The sequence below is a fragment of the Mauremys reevesii genome, linkage group 25, assembly GCF_016161935.1.
Source record: "Mauremys reevesii isolate NIE-2019 linkage group 25, ASM1616193v1, whole genome shotgun sequence".
NCBI classification, from domain to species: Eukaryota; Metazoa; Chordata; order Testudines; family Geoemydidae; genus Mauremys; species Mauremys reevesii.
The window spans coordinates 19,186,206-19,214,007 of record NC_052647.1 but is presented as its reverse complement, the minus strand read 5'-3'; the positions used below and the strand labels follow the sequence as shown (position 1 = coordinate 19,214,007).

Sequence of the window (27,802 nt, the reverse complement as noted above, 5' to 3'; positions counted from 1 at the left end):
TCCTCTCACCTCAAGGACCCAGGAGATCCATATGGTCCAAGTCTATGGCTCCACCAGCTTTATTGTAGTTGTACGAGCGTTACATATCCAGCAAGCATTTGCAATATAAAAAACCTCAGATTTATTTTAATTAAAATAAGTTACATTCATAGAGATTTGACAATTTACATGTATACGATTCTTCCCCCGGACCAGCCACTCTGCAAGTCACTGCAGCTGTTTAAACATGCCACAGTGAAGCTTAAAAAATAAATCCATCCATGAGTCCTTATGGAGAAGCCACCCAGGGGCCTGCTGCTGAGAGTCAGACAGACAAGGCTGAAAGCAGCGCCTGAGTGCAAGGCACTTTCAGAGAAGCTGTGATCCAGAGGAAAAAGTTTGGCTAGGAGGCAGTTTTCAGGTCAAGTGTTTCATACAAGAGCCTGGAGGGATGAGGTGCTGGATCCCTTTCACGAGCCAAGTCCCATGACCCCTGGGAGTCCAGTGGGCAGGGGCCTCACTGCAGAAACACAGGTAGGCCATAGGCTATGGGGGCTGCGCCGATGAGGTATTTGAGTTTGGGGGCCTGGCGGGACTGGGCGACATGCTGGAGGAGAGGAGCGCCTGACCCTGCCTTCAGCCAGCTCTGGAGGAGCGCCTCCATATAGCGGTCGATGTCTCGGTCCGTCACGTCCCAGAGGTTTCCCAACACCAGGGGGCTGCAAAGGGAACAGACAGACACTTGTCTCCCCTCCAGCAGACACAGGGCTCTAGCCAGTACCTTAACCCAGCACAGGCATGCCTGGATCAAGCCTAGCCTGGGTACAGGTGGTGGGGAGGTTCAGTCCCCCAACCCCCTCCCACTATTAATTCGATCTGGTTGAAAAAGTGTATAGCTTGGACTGGCATCAGGCAAGTACCGGAGCCATAGAGCTCTGCCTGGGTGGGCATCAGGCTTCCCCGCAGCAGAGCTGAATGCCGTGGCTGGGATTTGAGATGACGTGATTTATGGCCATTAGTGTCTGAAGCTCTATGGGCTAAGCCAGGGGTGACTAGACCTCATGCTTAAGGGCACAGAGCCTCTAAATGGGTCAGGAAGGAAACCTACAACCCTGGCATCTCCCTTCCCCATTCTACTTTAGAGGGAGGGGCATGGGCCACTGGCCCGATAGTAGCCAGAGCACAGATTTCCCACGCTCGAGATCTCGTCCCCGGCAGACTCACCATCCTGCCATGATGTACTTGAGGAGGATACCAGTTCCCTCCAGGTTGCCGCGGACAGCCAGGGCGGCGCTGCTGCAGCCAAAGAGCAGGGCCACGGCACGGCAGTCCAACTTCAGGATCGATGGTCCATCCAGGAAGCGGGCACCGGCTCCATGCCCGGCGTAGCTACGGCAGAGTTTGTGGGTGAGCTCACAGCACTGCAGGGGACTCGGTGGCTGCAGCTATCTTGGGGTCATTGCTCCCCCACTCAGCTCCCTGGCCTCCAATGAGACTGACTTACAGGGCAAATGCTCTGCGCGTCCATGGACTGATCCGATGCCCTGCCATTGTTCCCCCCAGCTCCCCAATGCTTGAATCTAGCTGCACTCCCATCCCTGAGCAGCGGAAACATCTCTCCCCAGGATTGTTACACGTTGGTCTTTAGCCACAGGAAAGAGCCACCTGCTATGGACCTGATGATTACTGAACTGTGCACTTAGCATCCCGTAGAGAGGGATCTCCTAGCAAGGCAGGTATCCTCACTGTACAGGAACAAGAAGGGGAGGTAGCTTGTCCAAGGTCACACCCCAAATTAGGCAGAGCGCTGGGAATAGAACCCAGGAGTCCGAGGTGCCCATCTTCTAGGGAGACGTAGTCAGTCCTGCTCGCCAATGCCACCCACCCTCAGTCACTAGCTGGCTCATGCCGGCACCACTTACATATAGAGATCACGCTGCGTGAGAGCCGACTGCATCTGCTCCTGGCTTGGGACTACTCCTGTCACCCCCGTCCAGCCGTGTTCCCTGTGAGACGACACTGGGTGAGAACAGAGCGGAACACCCGCCACTCCCACAGTGAAGGGCAAACCCCAACAGCATTGCTCAGCAACGCCCCCATGGCTCCAGGCAGGAGGCAGCAGCGGGACACATCTCCCACTCTACCGAGGGAGACTGATTACAGCCAAGCCACGCAGGGTGACGGGCAACCACGCCCTGCAGACCCCCTCCCCCTCGGGCATGTGGGGGCAGGGAGATGCACCCACCTCTCAAACCAGGCTCGGAAGCGCTCCTCCGTCCCAGGCAGATTGTCGTGTGGGTTGAGGACGTAGAAGGCACTGCTGGGATTCACCCCGCAGGTGAGGATGGCCCCTCGCCGATACTGAAACGAGGACACAAGACATGTTGCTCCCACCCTTAAGTGTAGCATCCTGCAGAGCCACAATCGCACTGGGAGCTATGGGTGCTGGGCACCCCCCAGTCCAGCCATGTGAACTGAGAGTCCATGCTACAGCTAGGGAGGCCCCTGGCTGGCCTGCGGGATCATCCCACCTGCCCCATCGCACCCATTTGCCAGGCTAGGGGTGCTCAGAGCCCCTCCGGCTAGCAGGGAGAGGGGACAGCACTTCTTGGCTGACCCTTTGAAGCTCAGTGTCACTTGAGTGGGTCATGCAGGGGGAAGTGGGTTCTTCCCCCACCGAAGGAAGGGCCCAGCTGATCTGAGAGCATGGGAGCTACCTACCAGCCTAGCTCTCACACAGGCAGGGGAATCCTTCCCCAAGGCCCAGCAGAGCCATCCCAGGACAGTCGCCTCCTCCCGCCCTCCCCTTCCCCCCACAACTTACCCTCTGAGCGAGGGAGTAGCTGAGCAGGAAGCGCAGGGAAGGTAACCGGGTCACTGGCAGGGTTCTCAGGCAGGGGATGTTCTCCCAGGGGAGCTTCTGCAGGTGCTAGAGAGGAGAGGAGGAGTTATCTGGAGAGGCAGAGGCTAGGCTGGCAGGGGCACGTTTCGGGGAGAGGACCACTAACCTTGTCCAGCACAAGAACCAGGTGACCGCTCGTCTGCCCACCGCGGGATCTCTGCTTGTCCACCGCCGCCTGCAGGAAGGCCTGGGCGGCATCTGGCTGCGCTGGGCACAGCCCGGACGCCAGGCACTGCACATCTTGAGGGGTGAGGAGATGAGAGCTGTTCAACACGAGCTGAGGGAAGAGAGGAAGACTGAGGCATGTGTGACTGTGCCAGTGTCCCCACGCAGGGGCCAGCAAGGTGATGGGCACAGCAAATCCCCATCCATGCCCCAGGGGAATGGCTTCAACTGAAACGCCTCCCCCATGCGTGTACAAGGGACTTCCTAGCCCCTTGAGAGCACGAGGGACCTGGCTCCCTTCCTACCACAGTCACAGCAACAGCTCAGCAGCTTAAAGCTAGACCAATCCACGTCTATCCCGCCCAGGCTCAGCAAAAAGCCCAGTCATGCTAGGGGCTTCTCAGCTGGTTCTCCCAGGACCACCCCTCTCACCTTCAGCAGGGCCGGATCTGCATTTTCCCAGCCGCACTCCCTGAGCTGTTCCTGCAGGCTGGAGGCCTCCTTGGCCACACCAGAGTCCTGGCTGGCTGGCAGCAAGGCCCCCTTCCAGCAGCTCAGCACCTCCTTCTCCAGGGTCTCGGTCAGGACCTGCAGAAGGGAAGAGGGAGTCTAAAGCCCCTGGGCACTGAAGAACTAGCCACCATGGGCAACCACTGGCCCCCTCGGTGGAAAGGCCAAGGGCTGGCCTGTGAGGATGGAGCTCCCCCTCTTGCTCCCTAGGGCCAGGGGAGGCATGTCGGCAGAGTGGGGTGAAGGTGGGGGAAGCCAGAAAGCCCAAGTCTCCAGCTTGGCCGAGTCAGCAGCTGTTCCCGCGTCCCCACTCACCTTCATCCTCCTGTCCAGCTCCGTCCGGCCCAGCCACCAGTCCCTCTTGTCCGTGCAGCTGCTGAATTCCTTCTGCTCCTTCTGGATGGCGTCGAACTCGCCAAGCACCGAGCTCAGGGGCGCCTGCAAGAGAGACAGCGCCATGACCCCTGCCCTGAGCTCACATACTCTGCTACCTCGATAGAACGCCACTCGACATAACACAAATTTGGATATAACGCGGTAAAGCAGTGCTCGGGGGGGCTGCGCACTCCAGTGGATCAAAGCAAGTTCAGTATAACACCGTTTCACCTATAACGTGGTAAGATTTTTTGGGCTCCCAAGGCCAGCGTTATATCAAGGTAGAGGTGTAGTTGCCGCTGTCCAAGTGCCCCATCGACCCTGCCCCTCACCTTGCTCTGCGCAGTTGGGATGTGGATGGTCACCGGGGTGCTGTCCTTCTCCAGCCGCGTTAGCAGCAAGGTGTCCCCGAGGGTGCCAGGCTGAAGGCTCACCAGGGTCAGCAGGCATACGGTTACACCTGGGATGAGCACAGCAACGGAGCAGTTAGGGGAGTCAATCAATGAACCGAACCCAGCTAAGAGCCCTTCTTTGGTGTCAGAGGATGCATTCTGAATCCACCTCAGTGGAAGAGAGCAGGCAGCCTGCAGGAGAGCCCCGCCTGTGCTGTGGCATGGACCGAGAACAGTGCAAGCCTCCTACATGCCAAAAGCCCCACCCCTCCATGGGGGAGGAGGAGATTTTGGTTCCCTAGGCCCATTCGCTCCTTGTTTGGGCCTCAGGTTGCAAACAAGGTCCCCCAGCTGGGATGGCTGTTTGCCACAGGGACGCCTGCCCACTAGGAACTGAACCAAGGACAACTCATTTAGCAAAGGCTCTTTCTATGGCCATGTGGTGTAACATTCAGCCACCACAGACCCAGCTGGGTCCAGACCGGGCACCTAGCTGCGAGATGCCCTTTCCCAGAGGGAAAGCCAAAAGCCGCCCGCTACCACCAGCTGAAGGGGACCCTCCCTCCCAGCACATACCACTGGGGATTTTTTGCAGCTGCTCCCTGAAGCTCTCGGTCTCCCCCTGGCCCAGCCCTGCCGAGCTGAATTCAAACAAGCTCTGGAGCTGCAAGAGGTGCTGGAGCTGCAAATCGGCATCCCCTCCCTGCAGGGTGAGCTCCTGCAGCTGGTCAGCAACGTCGGCCGCTGACTTTTTCTTCATTTTGCTGGAGATGGAAGCAGCGTGCAGGGAGGGTCAGTACAGCAGAGACCCACAGGACCCAGAAAGGAGAGGGGCAGAGACGGGGGCCGGGTTCAGAAAGGCTGTTCTGAACCAAGGGTGATGGAACAGGCAAATCCCCAGAGCAGCGAGCTGAGCTCCAGGCTGAGGCAGGAGGCTACAGGGCAGCAACAAAGGGAGCTAGAGCTCTGAGTGAGGAGCGTTTAAACTAGGACGAGTGTCCTGATAGTGCTTCTTCTACTTCGATGTTACCACCCTCACAGTAGCTTTCATCTCAGGAGCTCCTGAGGATTATTAAGCCCCTACACCCGAGCTAGGCATTATCCCCACGTTATAGATGGGGTGAGCAGCCTAAGGTCACACACTGGTCTTCTGGCAGCACCAGGAGTGGTGGGGCAGAGCTGGCTCCCAGCTTGGTCAATCAGCCACCAGCCCATCTTCCCTTCCCACCTCCAATTCAAGTTAATTTGCCTGGTCTCCCTTTCGGAGGCTTTGTACAGCTCACGGACAGTTTTAATGCTGTCTCACCTTGTGGCAGTGGGTTCCACAGGCTTGTTATGCCCCATGTAAGCAGAGGCTATAGAGGCAGCCTTTGCAGGATCTACAAGGGTTTCCCTTTACTGTATGAACCCGCCAGTCGAGGGCGGGCAGCTCTTACTAGAGTCTCCGGTGAACGTTGCTCATCAGCTGATGGCGGACAGTGATAGAGACAGACTCTGAAACCAGGTAGGCAGTAGTGATGGGGTCCCGACTGCCGATGCACAGTGCTAAGAGCCGGCAGATCTGGCAGTAGAGGGTGCCGGGAGGGCAGTGGCTGATGGCCTGGAAGGCAGCTTTCAGGGAGTTGCTGACAGAGTCCAGAGAGGAGACACCTGGAATAGTCAGAGCAGATAACCCTGTGGTCAGACAGGGCGTGACAAGAGCGTCTTCATTCGGCCCTCCCTCCTGCCCCACGCGAAGGTGGAGATCAGAGCAGAGGGGAGCAGGTGGGGTGTGAAGGGTAGAGTGGATTGGAAGGGGGTTGGAGTGGCAGCGAGCATGTTTGCAGAGGAGTTGGCGGGTTTGGGGAGCTGGCAGGCGGGGTGGAGTGGGAGTGCCTCGGCTGTCCCAGGGAAGAGTGGAGGCAACCTCCAGCAGGCTTAGCTGCTGAAGTATCACAGCAGAGACAGGAGGAGGACTGCCAGTGCCCGATCCAGGCCCATCACACTGCTATTGTGGCTTGTTGGAGCGACGGGGTTAAGGACAGACCAGGCAGAGTGCAACTGTACCTTCGTTATACAACGGTCCCTGGATTCCCACAGGAGCTCACCAGTCTGTCCCCTGCCACAAGGCCCTGATGTTTCAATGAGGAGGGGAAGCAACAAAGGGAGACCTAGATATTGTGGGGTTCCCCAGGGCACTTACTGACAGCGGCAGCCAGGGGGGAGGAGAGTGCCTGCAGGTTGAATGGGTCATGGCTGCCTTTCCTCTCTGCCACCAGGAAGTTCTCCTCCAGATCAGCACTGGCATCTCGCCGGAGAACCTCGTGCTCCCCTTCGACACCGCTCTGCCTGTAGGCCAAGAGCCTCTTCCTCCCTGCAGACAAAAGCAGACACTTCCCTCAGACCTCGCCAGGACACCAGGGCTCTGGCTACCATCAGGGTCTGCTCAAGCCCAGGCTCTGCAGACAGGACTTGGAAAGATACACTTCTGCGGGAGAAGTTGGATCCAGAACGTGGCAGGATTCAGTTGTCACAATGCTGAACAAGGGAGGAAAGCAGCAGCCTCAGATCCACACACACACACCCCCGCCCACTTCCTCAGCTCAGCTCTCCCCCTTGCCTCTGCTGTCTAACCCCCAGAGGCTTCCCTATCCATTTCAGGACCCAGCTCCACAGGCCTCCCCTTGTCTGCAAGGCCCTATATGGGCTCACACCAGCCAACCAGGACACATGGCTAGAGTGTCCAGAGCGCTTTCACTCCACCCCTGGGAGCAAGGCCAGTCTTACAGACAGAGGATACAAACAGCGAAGGGACTTGCAGCTGCAAACCATGGGCAAGTCAAGGTTAGACCTTGGGTGCCTCCCAAATCTGGGTTCAGACCAGACTTTAGCAAGCGCTTTCTCCTTTGCCTCTATTCTCCGTTTGAGACCTGCCTGGTTTCTACGCACCTTGATCTAACATGATCCAGAATACAGCTTGCCCAAGACACGTTTACCAGACAGCTTTGTCCTGTGTGTGTCAAGCCCTCCTTGCTGACTCCCCCACCCCAGAGAGCCAGGCCTACCTGTCGCTGGCTCTTCCTCATCAGATCCTCGCAAGACCTCAAAGCTGATCTCAAATCCCTCTTCCATCACCTTCTCTTCCTTGATGGTTCTTAGGAGCTCCCCTTCCTCCTCCTGCCCCTGCCCAGAGGGGCCTCTCTGGGCTGCTCCCTCCTTTTCTCCTTGCCCAGCAGCTTTCCTGTTGCCTGCTCGTGTTCTCCGGGGCTTGGCTTTGCTGCTCTGGGGGCAGTTATCCGAAGAGCTGGCTTGGGCCCCCTCTGCGTCAGCAACCAAGGCCTTTGGCCGTGAAGCCTTCCTGCCATAGGCCGATGCCCGTGTTGTCTTGCGGCTGGCAGGCCCTGGCTCTTTGTGAGCAGCCAGCCCCTTGTTCTCTGGCTCCTGGGCTGCTGCAGCGGGATCCTCCACATCACTGTCATCGCTGAAGACCACCTGGGAACAGGGAGACACAATCAGTTTTCTCCAGGGTGGATTCCAGCTCCTTGCTCTCCAGTCTAGTCTAGTGCCCCCTCTGGGCAGTGCCCAGAATGCATGTGGAGAGAGATTTATCAAGCTCTTCTTGGCACCAGGATGGGACTGCAGGGAACGGCCTTTTTTTAAGCAGGGGATCAGTAGCCCTGGAATCCTATGGCCCGAGTTTCTCTCCAACACCAGCAGCACCAACTTCAGCTTCTCCTCCACTCTAGCCCAAGCTCTGGGCCTTGCCCAAGGGGAATAGGAGCGAGAGGACAATTCCTGTATGCAGTTGATGACATTCTCGGCTGAGAGGTCTAGGAGGACTGACATCCCCATTAGAACTGGCTTGTGTCGCTCAACTCTGCTCACAAGCCTGGCTCTTAGACACTAGTGATTTTCAGTCCTTACAGAACTGAGCCAACTAACCTAAAAGTGAAAGGCTCCATGGATCTTGTGAGCCAACAGGAGTTTCAGGGGCATCTTATGCACCAGACGCGGCAGAGAACTAGCAATGGAAGGGTTAACAGCCTGCAAATCTGGATGAGTCTCCACCTGGCCTTGGGACAATTTCAGCTTTGGGGTACAATTAACCCTCTCAGTCCCTGCAAAGAGGTGGTAAGACCAGAGTTCTCATGAAGGGATCAGGTTCCTGGAGCAGAGGATGGCCAGTTACTTGTATTTAACTCATGTCACTAGCAGCAGAGGGGTGTAATAGAGCAAAGGGAGACCCAAGTTACGTTGGATTACTGAAGAATTCTGCAACAGTGAGCTGGGACAGGCTGCAGCCTGGTCTTCCCCAGGAAAGGAGTACAAGCCCCATCGCCAGGGACACGGCCCTAGAGAGCAATCTGCACTGATCAGAGGAGTGCGAGAGGAAACAGATGGAGTGGACACCACCCAGTAGGCCATCTCCCTATCCGAAGGGATCAGAAGCTGTTCGGGTCTGACCAGCAGGTGGTGCTCTGGAAGGTGCCCAGGCACAATGTCGTCCCAGGACCCCCAATATACCTTCCACCCCAAAGATACCATCCATCAATGAGCGCTGCACCCCCCCGCACTTACCTTCAGGCGAGATCTGACTCTCTTGGAGGCTTTGGGAGCCTTCAGCAGCTGGGACTTCGTCCCTGGAGGGGATATCTCATTGAACACCATAAACGGAGCCTTGGGGCCAGGGGTTGGCTTAGTGTGTGAACGACCCTTGGTGGGAGGGAAGGATTTCTGCACTGGGGTGCAGGGATCCATCACAGGTCTAACAACAATCGGGGGCACCTCTCCATCTGAGTCACTCAGGGCAAAGACATCGCTGGACTTTATCAACGGCAGAGGTTTGACTCCCTGGCCTCTCTTGGCTTTGGGTTTTGGGCCAGAGGCTGCCACTGGAATCTTCTTGCTTCTACTTTTCAAGGGCAGATTCTCCTTTCTCTTGATTGCCTTGGTCACTGCTGATCCTTTGGTCTCAGAGGAGGGAGTTGGGGGTTTCCAGGCCCAGGCGCTGGAGAAGATGTGGGCCATGCAGCTGTTGTGCTTGGACACCAGGCTATAGACGGTAGCCACGGCTTTGGTGAGCAGCAAGCTGGCTTTGTGGTACTCCAGACCTGGCAGGCAGGGCACTCTGGAAGACAGGAATGTCAGGCCGGCCTCCAGGAGCTCCCATAGCCTCTTCTCTGGCCGGTGCTCACCCATGCTTTGAGCCGCCACGGTGGCATAAATGTTGGCGACCAGATCGTCCAGCAGCCCAAGCACGGATCGGTCCCGAACAGCAGCCTTCTTGCCATTGTGCTGGGATGCCTCCTGCACCATGGTGGAGAAGCGTGAGGTCATGACCATGCAGCGCTCCAGACTAGCCCGGAGGAGACCTAACCCTTCTGCTCTGTTCCCTGATGCCAGCTCCCACTGGGCATAGGAGACAGCCCAGTGGAGGCAGACAGCCGAAAGGGTCACGTCAGAGCAGAGGGAGCAGGAGCACAGGGCGGAGTGGCTCAGGAAGTTCAAACATCTCTTTTTCTTGGGTTTCAGCACTGGGGAGGTGGTAAGGACACTCTCCTTCTCCTGTCTGCTTACTGTGTCCACAAACTCAAGCAACGGGCCCTTCAGGAAGCCGTCCTCTTCCCCGGCAGGCTCGGCACTGGGGCCTTGGCACTTGCTACCCTTGGACCTGCCCTTCTTGGGTTTGATCTTCACTTCGCTTTTCTGCTTCTCCTTCGTTTCAAAGTCTGGAGGTGGAAGAGAGGGAGTGTGGTTACTTGACCGCAAGTGTCGCCACTTGCGGTCAACCATTGCTGTGCTACACTGAACACACAGTAGACTCAAGACAATCTATGATGACTGTCCTTTGTAGGAGGCCTTTTCCCCCCGCAATAGGACAGAATGCTTCCCACCACCACCACCCCACCCTAGGAAGGAGAAAGTAGTTATGCAGCCTCAAGACAATACTGAACTTGGGTTGTAGAGCCAGACTTGTAACCATGGGACACGCCCCCCCCCCAAAAAAAACCCTCTAGTTTTATTCCTATATTAACATTTCCTCTCTTTCCAGAAAGCAGCTAAAAAAATAATAAGCTACTAGACACACTCCTTTCTTTACTGGCCAGTGGGAGTCGCTCTCAGTGAGCTCAACTGGATTTGGTTTGCAATTATGAGTGCCAAGTCTCAAGACCTCCCCCTTCCTCCAGCCCCTCTGGTTCATGGATTTCAGGGTGTCCTCAGTTGTGACATTAAAACTATTGTAAGAGACACCCTGCAGAGAAGGAAAAGCAGAACCCTGGTATCTGTAGAGCCTTCTCTATCCCTCACCATCTGCCTCTGAAGCGCGAGCTGTACGGCCACTGCCACCAATGGACAATGTCACGGGAAGAACTGGTCACATTTCCTTCTCAGGGGGCATAAAGTCCTCTTCCCCTCCCCGCTGCTCTCCTTTAAATCAGAAGGAAAAAACCTCACCAGTGCCAGATTCTAGCAGGAACAGGGCTTGTTGGAGGTCTGAGTGACACAGCTCCAGCTCACTTCGCTGCAGCTCCAGCTTGGCCTTCAAGACCAGAAACCCAGCACACCTAGGAAGAGAAACCCATCAACAACCTGGATCCCATGAGGTAAGATGGCAGCTTGATTAGCAGTCCATGAAGACCGAATTCTCTCTAGGAAAGGATCAGCAAACCCCACCGCCAATGCTGCTTCCTGCACAAGACCCAACACCTGGCCTCCCCATCTGTGATGAGGAAGTTGTCCCCTAGGGCTGGCCTGAAAGCAGAGCTGAACAGCTCCCAGAAACATGGAGTTCCTTCACAGGCACTGAGACATGACACTGCCGGAGTTGCTTCACATTGAAATGGACATGCTGTGCCCCGTGATGGAGTCTTTCCCACCGAAAGCCCCTTACCCCCGAATGGCCTGCAGTTTCATGGTGAGTTTGAGGGCTTCCAAGCAGAAAGCTTTAGCTTCACACACCATCTCCACTTGGCTGAAGAGGGCAATGAGCTTCTCGGAGCAGACCAGCATGTCCGCTAGCACCTGCCATTTCTGCAGGAGATTCTCCCCTGCATGAGAAGAGAACAGGTGAATAGGGATCCTCTTTTGCACTGTACCTACAAAGTTAAGGGGAAGCCACTTGGTAATTAACGTCTACAAGACACTGCACTACTCCAGACCATTAACATCATCCAGCTCTTTACTGGAGAGGCTGGTCAGGGTAGGTCACACGGGAGTTTATGCTCCAATGGAAAGTCATTCTAGTTGATATTGAAGGACTGGATCAGCAGGCAGGCAGCCAGATACCATGGTGGCAGGCTCTGTATCCCTAGCACAACAGTTAGAATTCTCTCAACTCAGAGTTCACTGGTATTTTGCTCCCAGCCCCTTTAGTGCTCTCTGTGGACACCTGATCATGGAAGCTAGACTGTTGTATATGGAGGCTTAAGACTTTCCTAGTTCTATGAGGAGACACTAGGCCTGCTGACATCAAGGATGAAGTTAGATTAAAATAGGAAGATGCGTTTCCATCCACCCAAAAAAAAAAAAATCAGATCAGCCTGAAGTTTTCCACGTGGCAGCTAATCCCTGCGCAGACTTCAAAGAGCACAATTTGGAGAATCAGCCTCTTCATTTCCTTCTGTGCACAAAAGCAAGGTCCAGGTAAGACAGCCAAGTCCTCTTAGTCAGGGCTGTTAACGATACCGTCTAGGCACAAATGCAGCTTACCGTGATCCACAAACGGAGTTTCTGTGACAGTTTTAGGAGAGGACAGCAAGTCACCGCCCATCAGGAGAAGGAGGATGCTGCGGAAGAGTTTGTGAGCATCAGCAAGAGCAGTCTCAGGGGTCTTCCATCCTGTAAAAGGGAGCGTATGAACATTAGCACCATCTGCCTACCCATGCAGACAGCAGTTAATTCCCCCAGTGCCATTAATAGCAGCGTGCTTGGCATGACTCCAGTTATTTGCAGAAACTCCAGCAGAACTTATAAAGCATGCAGGTTCCAGCATTAGCTCTCTGCCCATCTCAATTGGAAGGGTGGTGTCACAAGACAGGGAGATCAAAGCAGGCAGCCCTCAGCCAACTGAGGGACATTTTTAAGAAGAGGAGCATCTGCAATGAAACTCAGAAGTTACTTGGACCACTGCCCTCCTATTCCAGGTCACATGCTGATCCCCAGCCTGGGTCAGGAAACAATCCCTCTTCCTGTCTAGCCTTATACAACAAAGTATGCTATGGGAGCTCTATACCACTAAGATTTGGCACCAGTTGCCATTGCAGATGGACACAGGACTAGATCCACCACTGGTACATTAGAGTCCATGTTCTCAGAGCTCTGGAGGACAGCCCCAGATGGGTAAGCTGCTCTGCTTCTGCCCACACAGGAGGGGTGGAGAAAGGCATTTGCCACATTTGTGGTAAGAAAGGTAGAAGGTACCCAAGTTTAGCATGTCACTAACGTTGTGGGCCAGGTGGTCATCATTGGCAGGCCAAGAGAAAGCCAGATCTGTGAACTCCCAAGCCACCCCACAGTCTGCCAAGGTAGCATTATGCCACCCAGTATATGCCCACAACCCCACTGCCATCAGAATATCTCCCATGCTGCTGAGACACTCTGGACTGCAGTCAGGGTTTTGCCATGTCGCCCTGCTCACCTTGAGCCCAGAGCTGTTGCCTGAGCTCAGGCGAAAGGCTGGTTGAAGGAAGGTTGAGATAAACTGCCATCAACTGGAGGACATGGGCTCGGAGCAGGTACCAAACCTTTGAGATCTTCTGCAGGGCTGGGTGTTGGAGGACCTCTAGCAACAGAGTGAGGCCTTCTTCAACCTGTATGTGATAGAGATGAGGACTGAGGGTACAGTGACCTGGAAAACAGTTCTCCATATGAACCAAGACCTATCAATTCAGCGTTACAGCTTGATTCAAGTAGCTGTAGTCCATGGAACAGACTGGAGGGAAAGATTAGAAATACAAGGGAGAAGTTTCAAGAACAACAAGGTCATTGAAACAATCACTTTTCACTCCTTTTGAGGAGGGGATTTCCTCCATGCAAGATCTGTTGACTGAGACACTGCAGAATGGGTTTAAGATCCTGCTAGTCAGGAACACTATGGAAAAACCTTAGATTGGCAGGGGGCAGTGTGCAAGGCATTTACACTGCCTCTGCTCACCCTTGCCTGGAGAGGGCAAATCCAGAAATCTCCACCTAGCACCTTCCCCCAGGAGAATGTAAGCTAACAGTCTGGCTTGAAGAGGACTCATTGCTCTAAGTCCTCTCACAGCTGAACAGAAAGGTTTCCATGCTGACATCCAATCTTCAAAGTTTCCTTTCCCACTGGTGCCAGGGTGGGCTTTGACTCAAATCCTAAACAAGGTGGATATTGGGCAAATCAAAAGTTTTCTATTAAACATGTAAGGGTTTCAACTAAATGGAGCTTTTCATAAAAGGAGTATCTGCATTCCATGGGGAGTTTTGCTTTTTTGTCAAAGACATTTTCTGCCTGAAAAAATGTCAATTCTGAAATGTCACTGAGGCACTTCATGCTTCTACTTTCTTCTATTGACCAGACTCCATCTTCTATGATGCTCCAGGGCCATGTGACTACCATGCACAGGAGGGATGGAGAGGGGAGGTGCATCGTGATGGTGCGCTATGAGAGATGAGTCCAACCAAGGAGCCCAGTCTATAGGACAATGGGAACTCAAGGTACCCAGACTACATGTCCCATGAGGCACAGCAGCGTATTTCAGAATCAAACAATTACAGCCAAAAAAATGCAGAGTTTTCTGTGGGTGGGGAAAGCCCCATTTTCCAACTAGCTCTAGTAGATCCATATTTAAAGGTCACAATGATTTCTGCAGAGCTGAAGCTTGATAAACAAAGGGACTGGAAAGTCACAGGAGCTACATCTCAAAGGGCTGGTTACCTTATGGTTTGCACAGCACAGCTGGCTATGGAGTATAAGGCACGTTTGCTTCAGCAGCAGATAGGAGTCACTGCTGCAGTCAGCCTTTTGCAAGCAGGACTCTGCTTCTTCCAGGAAGATCTGAAAGGAGATAAGCCAAATGAAGCATGCGCAGTCCAGGGATTGCCACAGAGCGATAGCTGAATGCAGCTCAACCACGGTCATGGTAAAAGCTTAAGAGGCACAAAGCACCACAAAAGCTGGAAGATTAGGATCACATTAGAAACCAGCTCCTCCGCTGAACTCCCACGTACTGGGCAGATTCTTCACCTCCCCTTCACAATTCTAGAAGACAGCAACACTACACAGACAAGCTGAAAGACCTACCCAGGGTACGACTCTCCAGACTTGACAGTTCAGACCATGGAACTTAGGTCAAGCGTCCCCACCCTAGCAGAGAATGGCACCATCGGCCTGTGCGTCAGTGGCTCCCAAACTTCTTTCCGCCAACAACCCTTTGTGAGTCTGCCCAATTGTCCCAAACCCCTTTTGTTTCCAGTAGTACTGGAACAAACCCCACCAGCGTGACCCCTCACGCATGGTGTGTGAAGGACGCCATTGAGAACAAAATGCCGTCCTCCATGCAGCAAGAGTGCTAGAATGCTCTTCTGGCCTGGCTCTGGCTCAAAGGACTGACCCTCACGTAAGGCCAGCCAGACCCCACCTTGGGAACCACTGCTATAAGTCACCTTTTTACCATCACCCTACCCCTGACACTCACCTTGGCCTCACTGGGACTCTCCAGCAGGAACAGTAGTTTAGTCACTTGACACAAGGCACTGGCTGTCCCAAGCCAGTCACCAAGGGCACTGGAGAGGGTTCTGATCAGGAGATAGCTTTCCATGGACTGCAGCGGCTGTGGGACAAGGAAAACAAATACACCCCATCCTAGACAAGCCACACATACTTTAAAGCCATCACTTCACCCACCTCAGGATGAGGTATTGCAGCCATTTAATAGTTACATGACTCTTCAGGGCAGCAAGTGGAGGGGGGAGGGACGGGGACAGGACAAACACTCCTACAGCAGTGAGGGCTGTGCAAGTACCCAAATAGAGAGGGGACCACAGGAAGCCACAGTGGAAGAGATTAGGACTGTTTAAAGAGGAGACACAAGAACTGGATACAAACAGGGACTGTTACAGAGCTCAACCAGGAGGCTCCTATTGACCCTCACAATGAGATCAGAAAAGGTGACACAGGAAACTAACATATAATTAGCCTGGGAACTCCCTGCCTCAAGGTACCAAAGACAAGATTTTAATCGGCTTCACGAGGTGAATGTTTACATGCACACTGCCCACACACACCCCTTGTTACAGTAGATAAAAGTGTAAGGATATAAATCCTCATGCTTCAGGGCATAAACCAACTGCCAATGGCCAAGGGTCAGGAATGAAACCCCCATGGCCAAGTACTGAAGAGATTTCCATAATGGTGTGACACCTTCCTCAGAAACATATGGAACAGGCTACTGTTGAGATAGGATACCCAACTATACCACTCAATAGGAAGTGCTGCTGTAGGTCAGGCTATGGTCCTAATCTAGGGAGGAAGAAGGATCAACAGAAGCTGATCACTGATCTTGTCAGGGAGCACCAAGTGCTGGGGCTGCAGTGCCCACAAGCCACCCCTTGGCTAGAGCAGCACAGGCGCTCGACTAAAACGTCAAGGGTCACGTAAGACAACACACTGGCTCACTTTTAGCCACTGGGTCAGACACAGGTAACTTTAGCGTAGGTAGCTACAGAGATGACCTATGGTTAGTACTAGCCTGAAGCCCTCATGCACTTAGACAACCCTCTCAACGCCACAAGGCTATGACGAAGCCACCTCCCCAGCCCATCAGAGCCCAAGGCTCCCAATACCTTTGCCATCATTCTGTAGAGCGCTGCTATGATGTGCAGGGAGACCATGGTCTGCTCAACACTGCGCACTGCTGGGACGCCCTTCTTGGCCAGGAGCTTCTTCCACAAGGCACGGGCATCATCCAGGCACTTGGCCTGTGCTAAAAACCAAGGCATGTAGCTGTCACTTAGCCACCAGGGGTCTGATCCCTCTCCTCCAGGGCCAGAGCATCAGACATGGATAAAAGCCACCTCTAGAGCAGTGGTGACTGAACGGTTCTTGAGAGAAGGCAGAGGGAATGAGTCAATGACCCCCACCACATGCAAGCAGGGGTGTTGTAGGTTTGCAGGTGACAGTATCCAGACAGGCCCAATGGGCTCAACTAAACGATAGAGAGACCACCAATCCCACCCCCACTGCAGCGGCAGAGTTCTGGGATACATTCCCCTTGCTCCCAACGGGAGCATTCCCCATCCCCTTGTACCCCTGGAAACCTGAATGGGAGACCATGTGCCTCACCCCCACCTCAGGGATTCTCTTTCCTGGGCCCAATGGGTCGGTTTAACCCAGACGAGAAGAGTTAGGCATTGCTCCAAGATACTGTTGGCATTTAATTGTCCCACCTCAAAGAGGGTCCTCACCAGAATCTGCCACCAGGTTGAAGGAAATGCCGTTGTACAGGAACTTGTCATCTTGGAGCTTGTCTTCATAGTTGAGGTCATTGGGTTCAAAATCCTCCAGGTTCTTCTGCCCCTCGTCTCCGGCTCTCTGGTCCCTCTCAATGCTCTGCAGCAGGTTGAGAGAAGCCAAGGCAGTTACAGCACATTGTTGATGGGACGTCCCATGGGAGGAGAGTTTGTCTCTGCTCCATCACCATTGGGTTTTCACCCTTGGGGGAAGGCAGCCAGTCTGATGGGCCAGGCACAGGGAAGGCTCTCAGACAGCATCCCGGGCAACTGCATGGGCACTTGGCTGTGCAGGAAGGACAGGGATTTCACTGCTTCAGGTGCTGGTGCTTTGCAGCCATTCTCTACAGGTGGGCCATTGACGTTCTACTAGAAAGACACCTGGTATATCCAGTTTAAACCCAGGCATAGCTGGGCACACATGGTGCCCATCACCTCTCCTTGTGGCCATCAGGCAGCTGGAGAGCTTTTCATTGGCCCCATTGATACGGGGGGTGCCCCGGGAACAACTCCCCAAAGACGGCACCATGACTGTTGTGCCACAGCCACTCACCTACCCCTGTCCTCACCCCACTACAATGCCGAGGTGGCTCCAGAGCTTAGACCTCCCATGGGGCAGGGAGGTATGATCGGAATCACCAGCACTGCATCACACTGCTGCCACCACCTACCTCCTGCATTTTGGATTCGAGGGTGCAGATGTAGAGCCAGAGCAAGGCCTGTGCTTTGTCATCCAGGAGCTGTTCCTGGTTCTCAGCACTAACAGGTACAGAGTCCAACAGTCGCAGGGCCTCCCGCACGGAGTCCAAGGCGGAGCTGCAGGAAAGGAGACTGGTTATAAGCCAGACTAACAGCATCTCACTCCCAAGGATCTCACAGCACTTCTCTAAAATGGGGATGATATTTTCCCCACCTTTTGTGAAGGGAAATGGGCAAAGGTCAGCAATTCAGTGACAGAGCTAGGTACAGAACCCAGGTCTCCCATATTCCAGTCCCTTGTCTCACCACTACCATCTCCATAAGGCATGTACTGTACTGTACAGAGGCCTTCAGTCCCCAGGGCTATCGTCTGGCACCATGAGATTCAAACCAGGGAAAAGGAGTCTGTGAGGCCAAACCCCACGATAGTTCACACCAGGGGCAGCCCGACAGTCCTGGAGCCTTAGCACCTCTAGTCTTCTAGAGGAACTCCATGGAACGCCCCTGCAGGGCAGCGGAACATGGATCTCGCAGGTGGTAGGCACAATAGAAAAAGACATGGCCCCTTTTATTCAGTAGCTCTCCTATAGGGATCATTAGCGTAACAGACATCTCCTGCCCTGCACATGGCTGGAGCAATCCCCAGTGCTTACAGGGTGCTAGGTTGCAAGGGGCTGCAGAGCTGGAAACATTTGTAAGACACAAGCCGGGTCACTAAAGGGCCCCACGTTTTCAGTACTGCTGGGGAACCCCCACAACTGGCTGCTTTCCCCATGTGGCTGCCTCCTGGGGGAAGGGCGGCCAATCAGAACCACTGCAGCAAGCAGGTAGTAGAGGAACAGGCAGATGGGAGGGTGATGAGGCCCACCCCACCCGCCACTCACCAGGCCGTCTGCTCCGTGTAGTCGTGATAACACAGCACCTGGGCCAGCTCCACCAGGTTCACCGCCCGCTCGTGATCTCGGCCGCTCTCCTCTGAGCAGATCTCGAGCAGGTCGCAGATCACGTTGAAGCGCTCCTGCCCCGTGTCGGCCCGTGTAGCCTTGTAGGCTTTCAGTTCTTCAGAGAGCACAGACACCCGGGTCCCTACATCCAGGCCACGCCCCTCCAAGCCATCCTTCAGAGTCCTGCAGCAGACACGCCGGTCAGACAGGAGCAGCGCTTGGAGGTGGGCCACTCAAAATGGCTGCTAGGGCTCCTGATAGCCCCACCATAGCTGTGCACTACAGCACAGACCCAGCTTTCTAGCCAGGGTAGTATTTCTTCTGGCAAGCATCAGGTTAGTCTTTAGGTATTTCAGTAGCTGTGATCATTAGTAGGGCCCTACCAAATTCACGGCCACGAAAAGTGCGTCACAGACCACGAAATCTGGTCTTGTGCATGCTTTTACCCTATACTATACAGATTGCATTAGAGAGACCTGCGTTTCTCATATAGGGGGCCTGACCCAAAAGGGAATTGTAGGGAGCATAAGGTTATTTTGGGGGGTGGGGGGGGTCACAGTATTGCCACCCTTAGTTCTGCACTGCCTTCGGAGCTGGGCGGCCGGAGAGCAGCAGATGTTGGCTGGGCACCCAGCTCTGAGGGCAGTACCACCAGCAGTGCAGAAGTAATGGTGGCAGTATCACACCATGCCACCCTTACTTCTGCGCTGCTGGTGGCAGCAGCTGAGTCTTTAGAGCTGGGCTCCTGGCCAGCAGCCACTGCTTTCCAGCTGCCCAGCTCTGAAGGCAGCGCTGCTGCCAGCAGCAGTGCAGAAGTAAGGGTAGCAGTACCACAATTCCCCCCCACACACACAATAACCTTGTGACCCCCACATCCGCCAACTCCTTTTTGGGTCAGGACCCCTAGTATTACAACTCCATGAAGTTTCAGATTTAAATAGCTGAAATCATGAAATTTGCAATTTTAAAAATCCTATGACCATGAAATTGACCAAAATGGACTGTGAATTTGGTAGGGCCCTAATAATTAGTTACACAGCTTTGTCTATGCCAGGGGTAGGCAACCTATGGCACGTGTACTGAAGTTGGCACGCGAGCTGATTTTCAGTGGCACTCACACTGGCCGGGTCCTGGCCACTGTCCGGGGGGGCTCTGCATTTTAATTTAATTTTAAATGAAGCTTCTTAAACATTTTAAAAACCTTATTTACTTTATATATAACAATAGTTTAGTTCTATATTATAGACTTATAGAAAAAGACCTTCTAAAAACGTTAAAACGTATTACTGGCACACAAAACCTTAAATTAGAGTGAATAAATGAAGACTCGGCACACCACTTCTGAAAGGTTGCCGACCCCTGGTCTATACTACGATGGTGACCAGGTTGTGTGTGACAACAGATCTGTCTTGGGGTACTAGGAGAAATATCCATCCACTTTACAGATAGGGAAACTGAGGCAGAGAGCAGTCTGGCCACAAGATGAGTGGCCAAACCAGGATAGACCCCAGAAATCTGACTCCCAATCCCATGCTCCATGAAATGACAGGCCAAAAGAAATGCTCCCACCCCCGATTTCAGCCCCTTCCTTACTTTAGTCTCAAGTCTTCATCTCCATTTTTTGTTGCATCCATTTTGACTCTGACCCAGAGCAAGACTGGCTCTGCCATCTGCTCCGTGATCTTGCTATGCAGTGCGGCCAGCCAGAGTGACACAGACTCAAGGCCCTTCTCAAACCAGCACAGCTTCCTGTAGCTTTCCACCTGCAGCTTAAAGCATTTGTGCAACTGCAGAGAGACAGAGAGCATGACTTGAAGGAGCGGTTTGGAATAGGATGAACGAGATTCACTTCCACCTAATCCCTGCAAAGAGGCACCATCGGCAAAAGCTTCCCCGTTTCCTGGGCCCTAGAGGCCCCAGCCCCACGTTGCAGCCTCCATCCTGGTGGAGGGCCCGTCAGGACTCCACATCAGCTATAGGATGGAGAGGAAGTGCCTTACATCTCCTGACGCTCAGGGCCTGAGCATGCGGCCTGCATGGAAGTCTGGTTCCTACAGCCCAGGGACTCAAGCTCATGGCTCCCTTACACCAGACCCCCGAGTCCCCAGTGAGCTACCCGGAATCTTAGGCAGCTACTCACCCTTTCTGTGGACATCTCTGGATATTGACAGGACTCTGCCATCCCCAGCTTCCGGCAGAACACCTCAGTCACGGAGCTGGCCTCCACATACAGCTTCTGGCTGTAGAAGCCATAGGCCAGCTTGAATGCACACGAGGCTGCCACAGCAAACAAAAGCATGAATATTAAAAGGCTGCCTCGCTACGAGATTACAGTACTCTCACTCTCCGCTCCCCTATGGGGGATAGGGGCCTACCACCCTCATTCTGAAAGCCTTGTTACCAATTCTCTTGCAAGGGTATCTGTCTCCATGAGCTGTGGGAGCAACGGCAAAGAGCTTGTAAGGAGAGAGCTGGATTTTCCAGTAGAGCATCAAGAATCTCACTGGCTTAGTGCCAGCCATGTGTAACCACTTAGACACTGTCCCCAATACTCCAGCAAGAAAAGCATGTCATGGAGGCACCATATTTGGTCTCAAAAGGAAGGGTTTGCCTTGGGCACTTTCTGTTAGAGAGCTACGGTTGCAAACTCCCCACAGCCATCCCATTGGACGAAAGCATCAGTCTACAGAGGAAATGTAAACACTGACAGGAGGAGACGCACCAGTCAGTACCAAACTGGTGCATCCAAGTCTCCTCACTCCAGGTGCCACTCCACTGACTTCAGCTGAATTCCTGGAGATTTGCACAAGTGACAGGATCAGGCCCCAGGAGTTGAGTTAAGGTAGGAGACCATCCCCTCTAGACTGGAAGGGCTGTATAAAAGCCTCCAGCCTCACGCCACCATTCTGGGACTCCTCTCCCCTCCTTTCCGTTTGACCATCCCCCTAATCCTAGGACTTGTGATGTGCAAGGCTTGGCTATCGATTCCTCCAATGGATACTTGATACCAGCAACACCCCTGCCCCTTCAATCCCAGGCTGGGCTTTGTGAGGTCTCAAGCCCACACTCTCTGATCCTTCACTGCTCTTTGGGCCACAGGATGCTCGGTCATTTCCCTGCAGTGCAGATTTAAGGAAGAGGAAAGTGGGAAGAGTCAGATGCAGAAGCAGGACAAGCATTGCCTGGGACTGAGTCAGGGGGAAGAGGAGGAAGATATAGCGACAGGTGATTTGAACAGAACAGTTGATCGTGATACTGAGGTGGGAGGAAACGAATGGCTCACGGGGTCTAGGAAGAACATTTTCTTTAGGGTCTCATCAGGAAAGACTGCAGTGGAGCCACTGCTCTCTAGTGGCAGTGATTACCAGGACGAACTGGAGCCAAGAAGCAGAACTTTGGAGGGGCTTGGGGCAAGAGACAGGAGTAGCAGCATCAATCATGATGCTCTTGTTCCGTTCACATGGGAGTCTTAGCACCATCAAGTGGCAAGACTTTGCAATACCACATTCCGTAGTTAGCTCCAGTCCAGCAGCAGCACGGGTTACTTTGGGAAGGACTTTGTAATCCAAAGAACCAGGGCCATCTGGTCACAAGCCACGCCTGTTCCAGCTACTACAGGTTAGAGCTTTTGCAGGATAGGGAGGAGCACCAGAGCGACAGCAATGCTTCCCTGCCTGGAAGGGAAAGGTCTCAGTCAGACCTGGCAGAGGGATCTCAGTGGAGAAATCGGTCAGTTTCTCTCCCTGGCAGCCCAGTGGTGCTTAGCATATTTGTGGGGCATTAGTCAATGTTGCCACTTTTTTTCACCCCAAATTTGTTCTGCATTCAGGGTAACGGACCAGATCTTCTTGCAGAGCAGCACAGAGCAGTTAAATATTGGAGAGGCCATTCCCTGCCCACCGACAGCAGGCCTTGTAACCCACAATGGAGCGGGACCCTGCTCTGAGGCTCAGGGACTGACCTGTGACATCAAGGTATTCCACCTGGTCTTGTTCGGAGAGCCCCTCTAGTGCATCAAGCATCCAGGTAATGACACTTTGGCAAGAGCCCACCAGCTGCTCCAGTCCAGCCGCCCCTGCCACCTGTGGAAAGTCAGAGGTTTGGGGAGCAAGGGAGATGCAGCAGGAGTGCTAGGACATTTGAGCAGTTGCACAGGAAAGAAATAATCAGGGATTAAGAGCATGAAGCAGCATTCTTCCACTGTTACACAGCCTTTATTTGCCAGCTATGCTCAGAACTAAGAGGGTCACCACCACACCTGGAGTGGCTATTGCTGGTTAGCGCTATCGAGTGGCGATTGTGGTAATTGACTTGCTTTTGCAAAGCAGCCTGACTTCCAGATGAAATACACCAAGTACTTACTGGTCTCTCAAAATATTGGTTAAAAGTCTCACACCACATAGAAGATCACCACCACCTAGCTCTTGCAGAATACTTCTTGCCTATAGATCTCACAGCACTTTACAAAGGTAAATATCTCCATTTTGTAGCTTGGAAAACTAAAGCACAGGGAGGCAGAGTGACTTGCCCAAGGTCACCCAGCAAAGCAGTGACAGTCAGGAATTGCACCCCGGTCTCCTGAGTCCCAGTCCACTGCCCTAGCCACTAGGCCACTCTGATGGTGCAGCCCAGAGTCACTGGCTGAGGGTTTACAGGGAGTCAAGGGAAGATTCAGGAACAGAATCCAGATTTCCCAACACTAACCACGTGACCACACTTCCTTCATTTGGGTGGGAGCAGAAAGCAACTGGCAAGAGGGAACCCTGGAGTAATAAATGTAGTTTATGCTAATAGCAACCTGCTAGTACCATGGCTCCTGGAGGACATCTCCTGCTGGCCATTCAGTGATGCTCTGTGGCACGTTCAGCCCAGTCTAATCGGAGACCTTCTAACAAAGGAAGGCTGCATAAGGCATCCATCATATTGTTCTGGGGTAGGCTGGATGAGACTGAGCAATTTCAGAGAGGGGGAGTGTTGTTGCCATTACAGCACTCAGAGCCCTGCTGAGCCAGGACCTCAGTGAACCAGGCCCCACATGGGAGTCCAGTGGCCTCAAACTGGGACCAGTCCAGCAATGAGAAGCTTAACGCTTTTTTGCGCCCGCGCTTCTTGGAGATCTCCCTTGCCCACTCCCAGCTCCTAGTGGCATATGCTATTCCCTCCACTGCCAGTACCTGGGAACCCAGGAAGGCATCATATGCCACTGTGGTGTAGAGCTGCAGGCTGTGATAGTATAGCTGTTTCACTGCTTGCTGCTGTTTCATGTTGTCAGGGGTAATCTGAAGAGGGAAAACAAAAATGCAATAGCCAGATCAGCATGGAGAACTCACACTGGCATCCCCAAGGAGCATCTGTACCAGCTCAGCACACATGGATCAGGCCCCATTGAAACAATACAAAAGGTTGCATTGTCATTTAATTGGCAGACAGATGAGGTACCAAATAGCAGCAGCAACTGGCTAGTATGTGGATGCAGGCCCACCCCACTCACCTGTGATGCATCCTTATTAGTCCTCAGCTAGCTCACGGAGAAGGGAAGCTTGTATTTATCAGCAGAACCCCTTTATCAGGTGGAGACACACCTGTGCACCCTAACAGGTTAGATTTTGGAAGGCAGATTCCCAGACAGAGGAGACATCGACACTGCAACTGGAGGTGTAATTTCCATCTTGGGGAGACCGACACACACTAGCTTGGATCAAGCTAGCGCATTAAAAACAGCGTTGCTGCAGCATGGGCAGCAGCAGACATTAGCAGCTCACATACGTACTTCTTAGGGTCTCAAGCGGCTCGGCTGTGGCTACACGGCTATTTTTAGTGCACTAGTTCGATCAAAGCTAGTGCAGGTACGTCTACCTGAGCTCAAACTTAAACCTCCAGCTGCAGCGTAGACTTACCCAGAGAGCACGATCCTTTCTGCGGTGCAAAGCTGGTGTACTGCAGAAATGGCACCTCAGCCACATGCAATCCCCAGCCTAATGCCAGCCTGGGCATTAGAGCCCTGGAGCTCGAAAGAGCCCAGCTGCCAATGGGCCTAATCCTTTGCTGCACCCCCAGGCTGTGTACAAAGCCCAGATGAAACCCGGGCACAACCCTTTGTGTCTCAGGCCTCACCCCACCTAGGGGAAGCCCCGAAATCACCAGCTTTACTCACGCTGTCCAGCAGCCTACGGAGAAGCCAGGAATAACCCTCCATGAAAGTGGAAAGGCCAAGGATGTCCTCCAGGCTGAACAGCCTCCGCTTGCTCTTCTTCATGTACCCATTTAGGGAGGAGACAATGAACTGGCAGCTTTCAACCAGCACCCTGGGCAGGGGCTCAGGGACTCCCGCCGCACCGCTCAGAGCTGCAGCAGCTTGGGAGAGGGGCAGCCCAGCCCGACTCTCACCCAGTGCTAACACCTGGTTCAGCTGGACTCCGGCACGAAGGAGACCCAGAGCAGCACCAAAGCCCCTCCTGATGCCACCAGCTCCTTCTAGGTAGCCCTGGGCTTGGTCTATCACGTCTTTGCCTTCCCCAAAGCAGCTGCTCTTGCAGAGCCACCGGCATCGCTCCAAGGTGAGCTCGAACAGGCATAGGGAGCGCTGCAGGGGCAAGGGCTCCACCGCACTCCTCCCATCCAGCAGGGCTGCGATCAGGTGGCTGGCAAGCTGCTCGCTGAAGCAGCAGGCATCTTCCTTGCTCAGGGGGGTCCTTTGGGCCTCAAACATCACAGCAGCAGCTGCAGCTTGACGAGCTACTTGGGAGGTAAAGAACGGGGGCTCCAGGGGCAGCTGGGCTGAGCAGTCTTCCTCCAGGAAGACCAGAAAGCGCACGGCCTGCAGCCGGCCTGAAAGCACCTCCCTGCTCTCCCTTGGTGCCTGGCCCGATTTAGCAAGGGCATCTGCACCCTTCCACAGCACGCTAAAGCTGCTCTTGGCAATGGCCTCAAAGTCTTCAGCAGGCACCTCTGGGGGCCGGCACCTTGCCAGGTTGGCATAGAGCAGACCAGCAAACCTTAAGCAGGCATCATAGGCTCCCTGGGTGGCAATGTTCCTCAGCAGGTGGTAGAGGATTTTCTCCAGGTAAAGGGGAACATGCTGGGGGCCAGCTGCTATATAACCCTGGCATGCCAGCTCAGCCAGGTCCAAGAGGCTTTCAAAGTGTGCCAGGCAATTCCTGCTTAGTCCCAGCCAGTGGATGCAAGCCCGCAGGATTTTATCACACGCCGTGCTCTGCCAGGAGAGCTTGCTTGTGCTGGCTGGGTCTTCTGGGGCACAGGCAAGGCTTTCCTGAAAGGAAACAAGATGGTTAGTGCAACCGATACGCACCTTTTACCTCGGAGGATCTCAGAGCATTTTCATATTAGGCCTCCCAACCCCCTCCCAGGACAATATTGGTCCTGTTCTTCAGATGGAGAGTCTGGGGCACAGAAGGAAAGCAGCTTCCATTGAGAAGTTACACTGAGTCAGCAGTGGAGCTGGGGATAGCACCCATGAGTCCTGACCCCCAGTCCACTGCTGTGACCCCTAAGCACTCCTACAACAAGGAAGCATGGAACACACCCCGTTCCTTAACTGTGCATCCATGTACGATGCCGACTCGGTTGCTGGTAGTTAATGCCAAACTTTTTCCCTGCGCACACTTCTCACTAAGGGTCCGACCCAGAGAACAGCTAAATGTCCACTTCTCCCAGAGAGAGGTTTCAGAGGTCTTCTCTTGCAGTCTCACCTTCAATTCCAACAGCAGCATCCGCGTCTCCTCCCAATTGCTGATTCGTGCCATAAAATCGGTTCCTTTTAGGCGCTTCATCCTACTTCTGGCCTGCAGCAAGGAAGAATGAACCATAATACTGGAGTAATTGAATGACATTCTCTAAAAGATCTAGTCATGCTTTTTGGCCTTGAACTCTGTGAGCCACTTAATTCTGTAAACGCAAGTGTAAAGACCCATTGCACAGAGAACCTCTCCTATGCTGGCCTTATGTGGGTGAAAACAACACATCCAACCCAGTTCTCTACACTCAGAGATTCTTATCCCTCACTGCCCTCCCATCTTCCCACACAGCAAGCTAGATCAGAACTTCTGTAGTGTTGAATGACAATGCTTGTCTCACCAGGCCGTTTCACTGACCCTGCCAAGTACCATCCTACTCCCACCTCCCCACCATCACCCTAGTTCCCGAGACCCACTTACGAGTGGGCCCAGGGAGATCCTTCTCAACTAGCCCTCGTGACTGACCCTTGTTAACCCACCAACAGCCTAGCTCAGGGGTTCTCAAACTTCATTGCATCGAGACCGCCTTCTGACAACAAGAATTACTGCACAAACTCCAGGAGGGAGGACCAAAGCCTAAGCCTGCCTGAGCCCTGCCGCCCGGGAGGGGGCAAAGCCTGGGCCTCACCACAAAAGCCAAAAGCCCCAGACAAGGAGCCTGAACCGGAGTCCTGACACCCAGGGCTGAAGCTCTCAAGCTTCAGCTTTGGCCCCAGAACGTCTAAGCCAGTCCTGGCGACCGCATTAAAATGGGATCCGGGCCCACTTTGAGAACCGCCAGAGGAAAATCCTGTCTGGCTCTGTATTGCCTGCTGAGAGACAGTGGGGTCTTCCTCACCCCACGCCTTCTCCCAATACCCCCATACACTCAGACCCTCCCTCCCCCAGCCCCTTGAGATTCCCTCCTACACAGCTCCCTCCCAAAGCCCCCCCACATCCTTCCCCTCGCTCCCAGACTCCAGCCCTGCCACCTACCTACCCCCAATACCCCCGCTCCCAGACTCCAGCCCTGCCACCTACCTACCCCATACCCCCTCCCCCAGTCTCCAGTCCCCTCCTGCCCCCACTCCCCCAGTCTCCAGCCCCCTCCGATCCCCACCCCTCCCCAGTCTCCAGCCCCCTCCAACCCCCACCCTCCCCAGTCTCCAGCCCCCCCTCCCCAGTCTCCAGCCCCCTCCGACCCCACCTCCCCAGTCTCCAGCCCCCTCCGACCCCACTCCCACCCCTCCCCAGTCTCCAGCCCCCTCCTACCCCCACTCCCACCCCTCCCCAGTCTCCAGCCCCCTCCGACCCCACTCCCACCCCTCCCCAGTCTCCAGCCCCCTACCCCTCCCCAGTCTCCAGCCCTCCCCAGTCTCCAGCCAGCCCCCTGGTCCTTCCTTCCCTACCACGGGGCTCCTCCCAGCGCCCGCTGTCCCCCGCGGTGCCCCCTCCCTCTGGAGGGTCCCCGCCCACAGGCCCCACTCACAGCGAGCCGGGAGGGGTTGAGAGTAAGAGCAACCGAAGCCGCAGCCTCTCTACCCCCGCGCCCCGGGCCGGTTCAAATCTCCGCCCCAGCCAATCAGCTGCCCGCGGCGTCCCGTGCCCCGCCCCTTCCTGCCTCGCTGCATGCTGGGGATT

General features: G+C 54.2%; 1 protein-coding gene across 1 annotated transcript; it reads right to left on the bottom strand.

Moving 5' to 3' along the window:
* Nucleotides 1-97: 97 nt before the first annotated feature.
* ESPL1 (extra spindle pole bodies like 1, separase) lies at nt 98-27,715 on the bottom strand. The gene is made up of 31 exons (XM_039513843.1): nt 27,651-27,715; nt 26,138-26,230; nt 24,583-25,698; nt 23,603-23,707; nt 22,390-22,510; nt 20,569-20,705; nt 20,022-20,215; nt 18,369-18,611; nt 17,457-17,601; nt 16,741-16,885; nt 16,120-16,259; nt 14,973-15,107; nt 14,213-14,332; nt 12,941-13,112; nt 12,013-12,141; nt 11,195-11,351; nt 10,759-10,868; nt 8,881-10,031; nt 7,368-7,794; nt 6,506-6,676; nt 5,760-5,973; nt 4,900-5,087; nt 4,264-4,391; nt 3,872-3,994; nt 3,479-3,634; nt 2,988-3,158; nt 2,804-2,908; nt 2,225-2,340; nt 1,902-1,985; nt 1,204-1,368; nt 98-698 (listed from the first exon to the last, which is right to left on the bottom strand). The coding sequence occupies exons 2-31, from the start codon at nt 26,216-26,218 to the stop codon at nt 497-499; spliced, it is 6,651 nt and encodes a 2,216-aa protein (XP_039369777.1). The 5' UTR covers nt 26,219-26,230; nt 27,651-27,715; the 3' UTR covers nt 98-496.
* Between the last annotated feature and the right edge of the window lie 87 nt (nt 27,716-27,802).